The sequence below is a fragment of the Myxocyprinus asiaticus genome, chromosome 9 (genome assembly GCF_019703515.2).
Source record: "Myxocyprinus asiaticus isolate MX2 ecotype Aquarium Trade chromosome 9, UBuf_Myxa_2, whole genome shotgun sequence".
In the NCBI taxonomy this organism is placed as follows: domain Eukaryota; kingdom Metazoa; phylum Chordata; class Actinopteri; order Cypriniformes; family Catostomidae; genus Myxocyprinus; species Myxocyprinus asiaticus.
The window spans coordinates 48,980,425-48,997,341 of NC_059352.1; the positions used below are offsets into that span (position 1 = coordinate 48,980,425).

At 36.7% G+C, this 16,917-nt stretch overlaps 1 protein-coding gene across 1 annotated transcript in view; it reads right to left on the bottom strand.

Moving 5' to 3' along the window:
• LOC127445891 (receptor-type tyrosine-protein phosphatase F-like) overlaps nucleotides 1–16,917 on the bottom strand; it is a 346,333-nt gene that overhangs the window by 66,636 nt on the left and 262,780 nt on the right. The window contains exons 15-16 of the mRNA XM_051706359.1: nucleotides 4,159–4,276; nucleotides 964–1,545 (exon numbers count right to left, since the gene is read on the bottom strand). Of these exons, the coding sequence (XP_051562319.1) occupies nucleotides 964–1,545; nucleotides 4,159–4,276 (700 nt within the window). The remainder of the gene's footprint in view (nucleotides 1–963; nucleotides 1,546–4,158; nucleotides 4,277–16,917) is intronic.

Genomic DNA, 16,917 nt, shown 5'->3' on the forward strand with positions numbered 1-16,917 from the left:
ACACCTCTTAAAAATGGGACATCTGGTCACACTACATAACGCAATGAGAAAACAATCCCTCATACAACATTCAATGCCATGACCTTTAGAATTGAAGACTTGTTGCTCCGATTTAAGACATTTTTAAGGCCTTAATTTGCAAAAGGGCGAATTAAAACTTTTTAAGACCTTTTTAAGACCCGCGGAAACCCTGTATTAATGGAGTGTTTACCCTAAAATTGGCACTATCAAAACATCGCTTCGTTTGTTTGAGTGATGGAAATATTTTATTTCAAGGAAATCGGTTTGAAAACAAACCCTGTGTCTCAATCAGCTCCCAAGCTCCCTATGTCGTGAATCAGTATATCGTGAACATGAATTCGGGCACTGGTAAGGGTGTTCATCCACTGAACATTGGGACACTTATGACTCAATCACCAGCGACACGTTAAGCAGCTCGCACATAGAAGCGCAGCTGTTATTAATCGCCACCATCGCTAAATAAATGGACACTATCGTTCATTTTCTTTGAAGATATTCAAACGTACAGTGTTATTATAACAGATAAATGGCATGAATAAAGAAATACAAATATATTGGAGTGCATTTTAAACATTTTACACTTGTGCTCGTCTTCTAACGACTTGAGACTTCAGCAGACATGACGACGTTTCCGGTAAGGGAACATAGTGAGCAATGTTGCTCCCTGGTTTTTACGGTGCATTGTGGGATTTTTTAGGGAGCGAATGTTTCAGTGCACTGAACGATTTCGCGATTGAGACAGCCCTAAATATGGCTGACTTCGTGATCAGTGCCATGACTACAGAACTAGGGAACTGATTGAGATGCACCCAAAGATTAATCTTGCAAATCCATCCAGAAATTACACACTTAACCTAAACATAAACATATAAACATAAAACGTGAACATGTGTAAATATACAGAATGTCCATGTTGTGAGTGGAGCTCTTGTATGAACTCACCAGGCATGGAGGTAGACATGGTTCTGCTCTGGATGCTGGGGCTAATCGGACCCCCTCCCTTCCCCGTAAATGCTCTCACTCTGATGTCATAGGTGGTGTCCGGCTGCAGCCCGTGAATGGTCATTTGTGTCTCCGCGGTACCGTTTGTCTGGTTCTGATGGCTGTTGATATCACGGTACACCACCACGTATCGTATGATTTTCCCGTTCCTCTCCGGTAAAGGTGGGGGGTCCCACGCCAATTTGGTGGTGGTGGTCGTGAGCCCTACCACTCTCAGATTCTGGGGGTAGCTGCTGGGGATATCATCAGGGGTGCTGATCTCTTTGGCGTACTCCTCTCCGTTTCCTGCTCGGTTCTTTGCGCAGAGTTTGAAGATGTAGGTGGCGCCCTTGTGCAAGCCGGTGACGGTGAAGTGGTCGTCGATGCGTCTGAAGTCGCGGGTGGTGTAGGTCTCCTCTTCTTCACGCTTGTACCGCAGTCTGTAGCCCATCAGCTCACCCACCATCTCTTTCGGGGGCTGCCACTGGATCAGAGCTGTGTTTCCAATAGTGGTGCTGATGATCATGGTGGGCTTGCCTGGCACTATCAGCGCACGAGAGAGAGAGAGTTGTCTTTATATTTTAAATAATGGCATTTGTTAACTTGTGATACAATGATAGCTGTTTGTTCACTCTGTTTCGCCTTACAAAACAAGGTTGTGCACCATTCAGAATTGTGTAAGGGAATTAATTTTTAATGACAACTTATAAACCTTTAAAGACAGATCTGCCTTGAGCTCGGAGGTTGTTAATCGATGATATATGCTTCTGTTGGAGCCATAATCCTGCATTATTTTAACGTAATAGTTTGATAGCTGAATTTTTGATGAACAACTACACTACCCATGATCCTGATGGGAAAATCCACCAATCAGAGAATCAGCAAACAAACAGTGCCAAAAGAGCTCTGCAGCGACCACCACTCATGGTGCTTCCCCCAAAAATGCCAAGGGAATGGGCGGTCGCTGCTGAGCTCTTTTGGCAGTTTGTTTGCAGGATCATGGGTAGTGTAGTTCTTCATCAAAAATTCTGTGAATGAGGCATTCGAATAGGTCTCCCTACACTCTCAATCTACTTATATATTTGTATATATCTGAATATTTTGCAATACATTTAAAATATATTGGTTCAACACTTATAATCAACAATAATCGTTTTTAGTTTGATTAGGCCATTTGAATTGCTTCATGGGACTGTAGTTCAGTCCCTCATTAAAGACGTTTAGTACACAGTCTTGTATCTTTGTCTTTTTGTCCAATTTTCGGATACTATTTTGATTCAAATGAAAGTTTGTAATGTTGTGATTCACCTCAGAGCTGTTTGGTTTTGTTCATTGGTTATAACTCTTTTATGAAGGATTTCTCAAAATCCCTATGGAAAAAATGAATAGGAAAAATACTTCCGGAACCAAGACTGAAAAAGTGGGAATGCCTTTATATTAAAACTTAATTTCTAACTTTGAATTGATTTTGAATTGAGGTAGCAAACTGGATGAAGAATTGAAATATGATTTTGAATTTAATGAAGCAGAATTACAGACATATGCAATTAAAACTAATTCATGTATCTCGTCGCTGTCTGATGAAAAACACGTATCTCCACTTTTGGCAATTTTGACTTTTTTACCATAGATGGAATGTGCCGAATTACCTCTTCCTACTCTTTGAATTGTGCATTGAAATGACCAATGAAAAGATGTTTAATCAGGCTCTCTGTTTAACAAGTATTTCCATTGGCCTTGAGAAGTGTCCATCAAAACCGCCTATGTCCCGCCCTTATGTTTTGAAGAGCATAAACTACTTCACCTCAGCTGTCTGGCTGTCACTTAAAGCTAGAATCTGCTGATTTATTACACCACCACCAATGTCAAGTATCTCCTCTTGTTCTTTGAAAACAGTGTTAAAATATGTACAATTATGAAAGGAGTCCAAAAGGATAGATTTGTGTAAATAACACGATTGTTTTTTAGTTTGAAGTGTAGTGAAGAGATTGCCTACATCGTGCTGGCTCTGTGATTTCCCTGACAACCAAAGCCATTCATGTGCGCACAATGTAAGCAGACTATACCAGCCATATACGGTTGCCAGATTTCCATCCTCGCGAAACCGCGAGTGAGAGCAAATTCTGACAGGCAAGTTATGCGTTGCACCCAGTTTTTCCATGCTCTTGAAAAATGCATTTTTTGGAGATACAGTACGAGCCTTTCATCAGACAGCGACGAAGGGTAGTTTTACATAATACATTTCTTTTTATAAAATGTTAACATAAACCAACATGTTATCATAAACACTGACACATCTGAAAACAATGTGTTGTATGGTAAAATTAAGAATTACAATATATTTATGGTTATTTACTGTAAATTGTTTTGACAGTACTGAAATTTTGAAACTTTTAAATTCATCTTATCAGATGTAGATAGGCATAATTAGTCAAAATCAATGATCTACAGTAATTATTTATGTTTTGTCACAAAACTTGTGTTGAACTAATGAAATTCCTATGTAGTGTGACTGTGTTGAATTTCTTTGAGTTGTAATTCAGTAAATTCCTCTTCCTGTCTTTCCAATTCAACATGTCCTGTGGGATGTGGCCAATTTAATTCAAATTCCAACATGAACTGAAAGGGAACCAATTCTTAAATTCGAAATTTTGCCCAACCCTGTTATAAAAATATACCATGAAAACCATAGATTGCACTAAATATCATGATTGTTATTTGCTTTCAAGATCTTTCTGTCATTTTATTGATTTTTTTTCTTCTATCTAATACATGACATTGGTGGCTAATACAATTGCCACAGTTTTATTTTAGTTACAATGTTATTTGGGCAAAAAGTATTGCTAGGGACTGGGAAAAAAGAGACTTTATGGATAACCCCCCTTCTTCAGCTTCCACCTTCAGTCTTACCACAGTACATCGGCTGACTCATTAAATGTGAAAATATAGTGATGGTCATTGTGAGGTCATTTTGAGCTTGTGTCTGGATATTTGCTGTGTTTTACAAGACATGACTGCAGATCAACCTCTTACCTTCAAAAATACTCATGCCCTTTAACACTAAACCTCAGCTGAACTCCTTAGGTCTTCATAAACCTTGATGTTGCAAATAAAAACATGTCTGTTTCACTCACAAACACACACATGCTAACACACCTGCCCCTGTCGTGGTCACCACTTTGGCCTTGCTTCTTGCTCCATCTCCTTTAGTGGTGTACGCTGCCACAGTAACAGAATATGTTGTTTCAGGCAACAGACCGGTGATGAAGGCCTCCTGAGAGAGAATGAAAGAGAGGCAGAGAGACACAGGTTAGTTACTGTCATTCATAAAATGGCATAACAAGAAGAGACATAAGCCACTTTTCCATCATCAGGCCAAACGGTTATGTGCCGTTCCATGGCTCTCCGGGCCAGTTGACAGTTTGGGTTTCCAAATGATGGAATCCAAATCATGTTTCCATTGTTTGCAATTTGTTTTAGCCTGATTAGATATACAGGATTATTCTGGAATAGTTGACAAGGGGTTAATCAAGCGCAAAAGTTCACAGCCTCTTTTTCAGCCGTCTTAGTTGCGGAAGTATTTTTCCTATCCATTTTTTTCTACTGTGATTTCGTAAAATCCTTCATAAAAGAGTTCTAAGCCATGAACCAAACCAACCAGCACTGAGGTGAATCACAACATTACAAACTTTCATTTGAAGTAAAAAAATGTTTGAAAACTGGACAAAACTACAAAGATGCAAGTGGGAACTACAATCCCAGGAAGCATTGTGAAAGTTATCAAATTAAAAACTAGTGATTTAAAATGGTTGATTATAAGAATCAGTGTATTTTAAGTTTGAGAGTGTGAGGAGACTCGATTGTGTCAATCAAACTGCTCTCTGATTGGTGGATTTTTCTCCATCAGGATCATGGATTGTGTAGTTCTTCACCAGGAATTCCCCTATTAAATGTGAAGAAAATAAATAAATAAATAAATAAAATAATACAGACTGAAGGCTTCAGCAGAAGCATTTACTAAGGCCCTATGATTTCCGCGAGGTGGAAAACATGGACGGAATCGCAAAATCCAGTCAGAAAAACTGAATTAACTATTAAATTCAGTGTCACGGAATTTGACAAATTTGGGAAAAATGCTCAATTAATCAAATTAAAATTGTGATGTGTCCTAGTGTGATGATTAAACCACAAAACACTGAGATATAAATAAACTTATAGTCTGAATGTGCTGCGCGCTACACTGATAACATCTCATCCTAAGCATCATACGCGCTCTGTGTTTGTAACAAATTACAGACAGAAGAGCGCACGTTAAGCTTGAAGCATGCAGCACATGCAGACTATATATTTATATCATTAAACTGCAGCCTTTTGTGGTTTAATAAGCACATTTAAGCCATATAGCAAACTGCTTATTCTGAGGTATATTGCTTAATTTGGTTTTCCGCCAAAATAAAAGCTCAATTTAACTAGATGCATTTAATTAAAGAAATTGTGACAGAAATATAGTAATACTGTATAGTGAAATGTTATATTCAATGTAGTAATAAATACTACTACTATTAATAATTAAATAATAATTACAATAGTTTTAAGCAATATCTCACAAGCAAGAATGCTGCTGAACTGAATAAAAGTTTTCAATGATGATTATATTAATGCCGTAATGTTCTGCTGCGCAGCACTGTATTTGAAAATATAAATAAATAAATAACTCCAATATTGTGGTTTGGATTGTGCTGTGTGGATCTGTTTAGATGCACTTCATTTGATAAAAAATAATGTAATGGTATGTTGAAAAATAATTGTTTTGATTTTCAGTTGATTAAAATTATATTAATTCATTTTAATACATTTTTTTTTTTTTTTTGCTGATAAACTTTACTTAATCTGCAAAACATGGAATTCAGAAAAAATACAATGGAAAACACAGAATTTGGGGAAAAATAAAATGGAATTTGAAAAAAATATATATTTATATATATATATATTTAGATTTTCTTCCCTTTTTCTCCCCAATTTGGAATGCCAATTCCCTCTGAGCGCACCGCAGGTCTGTCTTTAAAGATTTATAAGCAATCATTAATAATCAAATCTCCAGTGCAAACAACAATTCAGATTTTTACACTCTGTGGGTGTTAGTGAAATTTTGGACTAAAACTAAATACCAGTTTAGTAAGGTACTGTTTTCTTTGCTCAACTTTTTGTATTGCAAGGTTTCATGATGGTATAAGTGGAAGTTGTAAGTTCCAGAATTTAATTGCTATTTTGTGTCTTTCTAATTTAAGGCAAATTGTCTAATTCTATGTACTTTTACGATATTTTCACATAATTCTTCATGGAGGGTCTTAAGTGGATGTTTTACCCATTTGGCAAATTCTTAGTTTAGTTAGTGGAGACCATGGTTTTTTTCAAACATTTAGCATGGTAACCACAGTGTTATGTACTAAATACAGTACTATGGTTACCACAGTGAAATTCTGTATGGGACCTCACTGTTATAAAGGTTTATCAAATAAATATAAAATGTATAATATTTTCAGCCAAATTTCAAATGAAATCTCTGCAGGCTGTTCTTTTTATAGCACAAAAGGCCCTGTTCATCACTCACTTAATTCACTGCAGGGTTTAAACTGCCTGCAGAACCGACTTTACAGTCTAACGTTCTACAGTATGATGAATGTATGATGGGGTTGGTTCCTAATGTGAACATGTTTTTTATTCCCTGAGATCTGGATCATTTTTGGAAGGTCATAAATCTATTTTTATTTAGTTTCACAGCTAGGATGCATGTCTGCCAGGACTCGAGTGTGTATATTTGATAAAAACAAAAAGCTGCAAAACTATCAGTATCTATAGATAGTAATCTCAAACAGAGTGCAGAAATGGGGAAAATTGATGCAGTTTTTTCCCCCCACATGTCTGATTGGAAAGAAATAGTGTGTTTGTGTATGGGAGCCCTGCAGGAGGTCTGAAAGCAGCTGCCAAAAACCTTCTAAAAGTTTCAGCATTAAATATAGACCTACTGTATAGAGTTCTAGTTTGCATTTTCATGGGAAACTTTAGAACAGACCGAAATCTACAAACTAAAACCTGTTCATGCTTTACACACATACAAACTTTAACTTCAGCTTAATAGACATAATTAAACGGTTTGTATATATTTTATATATATTTTAATATCTGATAATCTTCCCCTCCAGTGAGCTCTGAATTCAAGAACCACTGCAACTGGATCATTAAATCTGTGAATTTAACAGATTAGTCTGATTCTGAACAAATCACTTAGACCGGTTTTGTAAATGGATCAATTGATTCATTGAAAAGATCTGATTCGAAAAATATTATTCTTTTATGAATCAGACATTGCTGCTTCTCTTGTGAACACTCCAAGAAGAGTAAGGCACATGTTAAGATTTTCAGTGAATAAGGACTTAAATTTTGGTCTGTTCCTCATATGACTTCGGAAGACTTGGAATATAGCGCACAAGTTGCATGGACTAATTTTATGATACTTTTTTTGGTGCTTTTGCATCCATTTTGACTATAATTGCATGGAAAAAGCAAAAAGTTAAAGATTTTGTCTTTTGTGCTCCACAAAATAAAGTCAAATGGGTTTGGAACGAGGATGAGTTAATGTTGTCATTTTTGGGAGAACTATTCCTTACAAGGGACTTTGCAAGAACATAAATAACCATGGCAATCCAGACTGGTTCTTACTTTTAAATCTACTGCATTTTTAATTAACACTTCACAGCTAGTCCTACAATTCCAGACTCTCTTGCTGTACGAAACAGATGAGAGGAAAATGTGAAAATGGGAATCATCTAAATATTTTAAATTCCATTAAAAAGTTGCAGCATGGTAGCTCACTCTTTCTTAGCACTTTTAACACATTTGCTTTTAGCTTCCTGTTTGTTAGCAGTCGATCTTATCTCTGGCATGCGTTTGGGGGTGTCATTGGCTCCTGAGAAGGGTCTGGGAAGACTTCAGCGGTCACATTAAGCAATGATGGATGGACTGCCTGTGGCAACACAGAGTTTACCAGAGTCGACCACCATTGAGAGGAGAAGAGCCTCTTTATCTGTTTAGAGTGATATCACTGTCACGTCTCATTAATAAAAAAGAAAAGGAAGGGAGACAAAGGGATAGAAAGAGCTGCAAAGGGAGGCCCAGACAGACCCACATCCAGACGGAAAGATTTAACAGGGCATAACTGTGGATGACATTTGAATATAAGCCTCCATAAATATCAAGGGCACATGATAAGGGATGCAGGTTGGCAGCAGAGGAAGTCTCAAATGCTTTTTCTAGGTGACAGTGGAAGGAACGACAGCTTTTGTGAATTATATTCACTGGTTGGTGATTTAGATTGTCTTGCTTTTTGAATCAGAGTTTGGTGGCTTATGCATTGATATGTACTGCTGCTATAGTGCGCAACAGTCTGGATCTGGAAGTAAAAATCCCATTCATTTTTAAAGATAGACCTGAGCTCTGAGGTTGTTAATCGATGGCAAATGCTTCTGTTGAAGCCATCAGTCCGTGTTTTTTCAACGTAATAATAATATATATAAAAAATATATTGATCCTGCACTCAGCTGGCAAAGAACTCATTTTACTCCAACTCTGTGGCCACTCCAACATCACACTTACCAAATAAAACTTCTCAAGGTCAAGAGAGGAGAAATGAACCTCACTGCCATCAGATTTCTCTGTCTGACTAAAGTGGGATGTTTGATACTGTAGAAACAAACTCATTTGTGTTCTACATAACCCATGTATTAACAGTGTTCATGTCCTCTTCATACTCTCCACTGACTGTCTGTCCTTCCTTTATAGCCCTCCAGCTAACCACTAACAAAGATATCAAAAAGTGTTTTTTTTTTTTTTTTTTTAACTGTGCTTGCAAAGCAGCATTGTATTGGAATTTATAAAACGTTTGTTCTAAACTCTAAGTGTTGTACTTTTGCATTTAATTCAGCCCAAACGTACAATTCAATTAAATTCCCCCAAACACATGACTCCATTATTTTTTTTATTTAATTTTGGTTTATAATTACATTAAAGTATTTCCTTTTTTTTTTTTTTTTTTTTTGGTAAGCTTTATACTTTAAATTCAAATGTAAAATGTCAGATTAAAGCTGCACTATGTAAGATTGTTTTTAAAAATGAACAAATTGCCATTATTGTTTGAGTACATAAACAATCAGTGTTCAAAACAATGTCCTTACCTTATCCCGATTCACTACGGTTAGCCTATACAAATTATTTGTATTTTGAGCTGTCGGGTCAGATTTGGCATGAAATCGCTGGCTAATGACGTTCCTCCTTGCATCATTACTTGTTTTATGTTTTAGTTTACGGTTGTGTGCATTGCATAGATGTACTATTGTAGTATTACGATTCACTTGCATTATTAACTGAGGCTGTACATAATATAAAAATAATAAAGTCTTCCATTGAACTCTTATCATGATAAGTGTAGTGCAATACAAACATTAATAGTAGATAAAACACTTGAATAATCATTTTCAAATAAACTGGAAGTGATTGAGGTGATTGAATCCCCTGTTCTTTATGAGTGTAGTGTCAGAAAAGCGCTATAATATGTAAATAAATGTATCTTCATGAAAGCAAGTAATATTTCAGTTTTAAATGTTTATTTGTATAACATACTATCAACATGACAATAGTTCATTAGGACTCTGGCTCTGAATATATTCCCAGTCATGATCACACACAGGATATGTCCAGGTAAGCTCAAATCATGAGATTCATCCGCCAGAAGCATGAAACACGACTGACGTAAAGTGTTCTTCCACAAATTGCTTGCAATTTTAAGGTTCAACCACAGATGTCGCTAGAGAGCACAAACTTACATAGTGCAGCTTTAATGTAATAAATACATTTTTACAAGTTTACATTTTTTAATTTATTCTAAAAGTTTGAAAATCTCCTTTTCACTTAGACTAAGGCCATGTCCAGACCAATCCATTAAAGTTTGAAAACTCAGTTTTCAGTTTCCTAAGGTCATCGTTTTCCAAAGTATGTGGTAATGGAGAGTGTTGGAGGGAAAACTCCAGTGTTTTTTGTGTGGATGAGAGGCATAAACGTAGCAAAATTAATGCGTTTTCAAACTAAAACCTATTAGTGTGGATGTGGCCTGAAAGAATATCTATTTACGAGTTAAAATGAATGGCATCCAAAATGTAACGTCATCATAATATTTTTATACTAAATTGCAATTGGACTTCTCACATCTACATACTGAATTGTATCTGGTTTTGTTTCCTTGCATATATACCCATTTAAAACCGTCATTATACAGGACAATGACTATGAGTTGATTCTTGTGTGCAGAAACACAATGTTTTTACGCTTGTGTTGCTTTGCAAGCACTGGTATTTCCTTCAGAATATTTAAATCATGGTAAAACATGTAAATTTTGGAAATTTATCATGGTAGTACCATGGTATTCTATGAAGAACAACAACATTGTACCATGCAAATACCATGCTATATAAACAGGGTAATCATTAAGTACCATGTTAAATATAAAAGTACCATGGTATTAACACATTAAACCATTATTGCACCATGGTATTGCCTTAGTACTTTCTGTTAGGGACTTAAAAGTATAGTTCACCCAAAAATTAAAATTCTCTCATCATTTACTTACCCTCCTGCCATCCCAGATGTATATGACTTCCTTTCTTCAACAAAACACATTTGAAGAAAAATTAAAAAATATCTCAGCTCAGTAGGTCCTTATAATGAAAGTGGATGGTAACATGATTTTTGATGCACCAAAAAGCACAAACAATCAGCATTAACATCATCCATACGACTTCAGTTATTAAATGAATGTCTTATAATGTGATCGCTTTTGATGCGAAAAAGATCAGATTTAAGAAAAAGATTTAAGTACTTTTCCACTATAAATCATTGTGTCCGGTAAAGCAGCAGTATGCGCTTTCATGAGAGGGCCGAGGTCACGTGGTATTTCCAGTGTTGGCATGGCAACGTTCCATTTGTTGCAGCAGATGCACTCTACCTCTGTTGGCATTGCCTACATGTGCACCACCATGTCTCCTGAGCTCTCTGTCTGTCTGAGGCTTGTTGTATTGCTGCTGTTGGTTCAGCCTCCTCCATCTCCCTGTGCTCCTGGTCAGAGTACTCAGGTTCAAATAAATATGGCTTTGCAAAAACTTGTATCTCCTCTTCTCCTCTTAAATGAAAGCCTTCAGACATCTTTGTTTAAATTTGCTTCAATTTGTTTACAGCGTTCGGTCTGTACTGTCCTCCTACTGAGTTTTAAACAGCGCTGCTCTTCCGGGTGTGTCGCGCATGCATCACTCCTCACGTGAACATGCCAACGGCAATACGTCACACAGGAGACCACGTGACCTCAGCCCTCTCAAGAACGTGCATACCGCTGCTTAATGGAAGCATTTATTTATAGTTAAAAAGTACTGAAATATTGATCTTTTTCGAACCAAAAGCGATCGCTTTATAAGACATTCATTTAACCACTGGAGTCGTATGGATGATATTAATGCTGCCTGTTTGTGCTTTTTGGAGCATCAAAAATCATGTTACCATCCACATCCATTATAAGGACCTTCTGAGCTGAAATATTTTTCTTCCAATTCCAATGTTCTACTGAAGAAGTCATACAAATCTGGTATGGCATGAGGGTGAGTAAATGATGAGAAAATGTTCATTTTTGGGTGAACTATCCCTTTAAATGCCCTTTGCTCTCATGTGTGTGTGGGAGAGATAGAGAGATGGAGTTTTTAAGAGGGAAAAAGGTCATATAGATTCTAACACACACACACACACACACATACACAAACACACACACACACACGTTGATGTGGCTATCCTTATGAGGACCCTCCATAGATATAATGATTTTTATACTGTACAAACTATAGATTCTATCCCCTAACCTTAACCCTACCCCTAAACCTAACCCTCACAAAAAAACTTTCTGCATTTTTACATTTTCAATAAAACATCATTTAGTATGTTTTTTTTTTTTTAAGCGATTTGAATTATAGGGACACTAGAAATGTCCTCATAAACAATTTTTTTTTTTTTGCATAATACCCTTGTAATTACCAGTTTGTAACAGAATTGTTTTTTCTCATAAACCACCCAAACCTGCCCACACACACACACACACACACACAGAGTAGCTGATAATTTAGCCCCTCTGTCAGTAAGTGGAGATTAAGTTTCACCTTCAGAGGTTACAGGAGATCTGCTTATTCAGCACCAAGTTCAGGGACTACATTATTACCCTTATTCTCCACACACACACACACACACACACACACACACACACACACACACACACACACACAGCACAAAGAACCCGCTGGCTGCCAGTCAAAGCGCTCTCTTTCTACACACATTTGAGGGAAGCAGGCTGATTTCTCCTCTTAATACGTCCGTTGCATATTCAGTGAACACTGTCTTCCCCCCAGATGCACATGAACTACTGCCATCTCATCACTGATGGAGGAATTTATATTCCGTTCCATAACCCTGTTGACTAACAGTAAATGAAAGACATGGTGCCTCCAGACCCCTCGAAAAAGCTTTAATCAGAAAGCGGCACACATACACACACACACACATAAAAAAGTTAAAGCAAGAGAAAATCAGTGAATCAACGGTGACAGAACAGACTGGTCAATGAATTAACAACAAACTACATATAGTCTTGCAAAGTCAGACTTTTGACTATCAATGAACCAAACCAAAAATACAAAAGGTACAAGACTGCGTTCTTAACATCTTTAATAAGGGCACGAACTACAATCCCATGAAGCATTGCAAATAACATAATCAAATTAAAAACAATAAAAACAGTTAAAAAAAAAAGATTGATTTTAAGTTGTTGATAGTAAGTTTTATCACGAAATATTTTGATATTAGCAAATATACAGTATAAGTAGTTTGAGAGTGTAGGGAGACCGACTCTGTTATGTCATTTACAGTGCGTCATGGGATTGGCTGGTCGCTGCAGAGCTCTTTTGGTGCACTTTGTTGGCTGCAAGATCTCTTGATTGGTGGAGGTTTTCTCTTCAGGATCATGTGTAGTGTAGTTCATTACAATAATGAAGTTGAAATAGTGTGGACTGGATGGCTTCAACAGAAGCATATAGCATCGATTAACAACCTCAGGGCTTATGTTTAGACTGTCTTTAAAGGTTTATTGTAAACATCTTAAGGCTAATCTACTGTATACTCAATGAGCAAACAGGCTTCTTTTATTTCGCCTAAGAATTATGATGAAATGCCTGTTTTTTTATTCTGCTAAGGTGTTGGATGATATACTGTATCTCCTGCTTGTACCAATCCCTGAAATTCTTGACCTATTATAATGTTGGCTTACCTACTGTTGTGTTGTCCACTGAGAGTTGACAACATTTCAAGATGACATCCTCTACAAACTCATTTTAAAACTATGCCGCACATAGTATAAACGCAGGCTTGGTTCACCTAGGATCCAGGAGAATAAAGTTTGGCTTCCTCCATTGAATAAATTAAACTTCAGACAGGAACATCGCACTGACATGTAAAGTGACCAAGCACAGTTCCATGTTATGACGTAATGTTTAAGGGATGGGTAAATATGAAATCGATAATACCGCAATAATAGACCAGAATATAAAGGTGTGCTTAAGGGTGTCTTGTTTCCTTGTTATTAAGTGCCAAAACGAAAAAACTTGAATAACTTTCAAAGATATGTTTCACATCACAAACTTTGTAAGCATGTCTCACAGTGGACTAATAATAACCTGTACACTTTGACTCAGATTAATCAGATTGGAGTTTGGACATTTAAGAAAAGTTCTTGACATTTTTGTGTTTACTATCCATCAGGCAAGGCTAACTTCATATGACCATGGCAGCTCTAGTTTCTACAAATCCTTCAAGTGTTTGTGCCTCTGTGTGTGTATTTTTTGTCTCAAAATGCATATTAAACTATAAATGAACTCTTGAGCTTGAATTTATACATCTCTGAACTGCATGCAGCTGTCCATCATCTAAGTCTAATGTGTGAAATATCAGAACCCTCAAGGCGAATGCTGTATATCCAATCTTTCCATCCTTCACTGTGTTTGTAATGGATTATAGCCTCAGCGTGGACGGTCTTACAGAGCAGATGTGCTCTGGTTCTTCAGTGCTCATTTACTGGGAATGTTTGAACCACTAAGCATCTCAAAAACAGTTTGGCTGGTGGATGCTGTTTTGGATGCAGTTTCAGTGTGTAATTTACAAGCTGTGAGAGGAGAAACAGTGCTGAAATAAACATGAAAGTTTATTCTGTGTCTGAATTTCTTTTTTAAATGCCGTAAATCTCAAGTTTGAGGGGTGAATTCACTAAACTGATGCACCATGGTATTTTAAAGCAAAAATCTGTGTCTTATTCTCTAATCATCCTCAAACCAGTTTAACCAGGTGCATAGGCTGAAATAAAGCTGCATGCGCCATGAGTATTTACATTAAGTCATTGTCATTTTTGTGTGCAAACACTCCTCAGAAGTAAAAATCCAATTTTCTTGTCCATATTCGATTTGATTAGTTACAACAATTTATAAGTATTTAAAGACAGACCAACTGTGAGCTTAGAGGTTGTTAATTGATGGTATATGCTTCTGTTGAAGCCATCAGTCTGTGTTATAAAAATGGTTTTTAAAATATATTGTTTCTATAGTTATAATCAACAACTTAAAAACATTAAGTTCACCAGTCTTTTTATCAGATTTTTAAATACTTTTTTTTTATTCAAAACAAAGTTTGTAATGCTGTGAGCTTTTTGGTTTGGTTCATGGCTTAGAACTCTTATATGAAAGATTTGATGAAATCCCTATGGAAAAAATGAATGGGAAAAATACTTTTGTAAGATGACTGAAAAAGTACTAAACAAAATTGTATTATAAAGAGATGCTTGTGTACATTATATGATGATCACGGGAGCAGTAATTCAACAAAAGATGATCAAATGATGGAAAAGAGTGTTATGCCCGGCATATATCCAGACGCACAGTATAGTCAAGCGCTCTTTCTGCATTTTATCAAATTAATTGAGGTGCCTTGATCAGAATTGACCCTCAAGAAGGGAAATTACATTAATATGTTTGCCACAAAATGTTTGGCAGTTTGGTGCTATAACTAGATTTGCATAATTAATTCAGTGAATCGGGTGCTAAAATCATGCAAACAGTATGTGTAAATCAGTGTTTCTCAACTGATGGTTCGCGACCCAAAAATGGGTTGGAGGTCTGTTCAGATTGGGTTGCGGACCGCAGGGAAAGTACACTGCCAGTGTTCTTTCTCCATTTAAAAGTTTTCCGTGGCTCAAGCTAAATTTCGGCCACCATGGCAAATTGAATGATATTTATCTCACGTTCAGGCGCTTTATATGTGCTAAATATGCTTCTCAGCTGAAACTGCGATGCGAATGTAGCCTGGTTTTCTTAAGTGTGTACCGCATGCCTTCACAGAACCACTCACCCCAAATGATCTGCTCTGCTCTAACCTACTGTCTCTCTGGAGTGAGCGTACATTAACCGGGCTTCCCTCGATAATGCGGTTATCAGCTACACAGCTAGACAGCCCTGACATTAAAAAAACAGCACTGACAGGGAAAGAGACAACACTTTGCTATGCAATAAAAAAATTACGTTTTTTCAAATTACCGTGTTATTTTGACAAAAATGTTATAGTTAATAATATATTAGGTGGAATATATTGGAACTAATTTTTATTACAACTGTGGCAGTTGTAGTTAAAGTTTCTAAATGTGTTTAGGCTATTATTATTTTATTTTTTTGTAGAAAGTCTAACAATATTGACCTAACCACAGTAATAAGGACCTATCCATGGTCTTACCTGTACTTGTATGGCATCGCACTGTAAATATAACGGCATGTACATGAAGTCTGGAAATCCAAGACTTATTATGGACAAGTTATGAACAAAGTTTTCCTCTAATGTAATATTTGTTCTGTTTGATATTAGGAAATAAACTGGATAAGAAATATAATAGGCTTATATAAATAAATAGGCTCATCAACTTAAAAAATAAATAAATAAAAAATAATTAAAACCATGAAGAAAAGAAATGCCATCCATGCTACATTAAGTCCAGGTTACGTTGTTTACTGTGTTGGCTCGCCACTTGATGTCCAATGTAAAATCTGGGTCCGTAAGAAAAACCAGTTTAAAACCAACGGTGCAAATAAACTGCACAGTTCCTTTTTGGTGAATTCCTACCTGAATGCTCTTTCTCTCTCTCTCTCTCTCTCTCTCTCTTTACATGAAGATCAGTAGTAATTTGCCTTTGACATTTATGCCTCATCACAATAAGAGCAGAAAAAACTGAGCAATGGCGTATTTTACATTCCTTTCTAACAAACAAGATGGTACACGACCACTTTTCGCTCTTTGGGCTGGGGCAAATATGAGGAAAATGATGAAATATAGTGCCATGCCAATTATTTGTGCTGTTAAATTGTTATATCACTCAGCACACACTGAGGGCCATTTTCTGTGTTGAGTCTCACCCTTCACTTTGAGTTGATAAAAGCTTCCATTATTCCAACCTAGAGCCTCTCCTAGACCTCTCTCTCTCGTTCACTCTCACCCACATATGTCATCACGGTTGTTGGATTGCAGGTGCATGTGTTCTTGAATGTTAAATTGGAATGTTAAAGCATGTGAAATATCAGCGCTGGAGGCTGCCATGTTTTGGCTCTGTTTTAATGGCTCTGGCTTCGTTCTGCAGGGGGTTAAATGAAGCGCAGGCTTTAGATGGAATGATCACTTTGATCAGTTGACACTTTTAAACAACATGATCAAATGCAGAGCATCCTTTACATCTAATGCTCGTGTGAG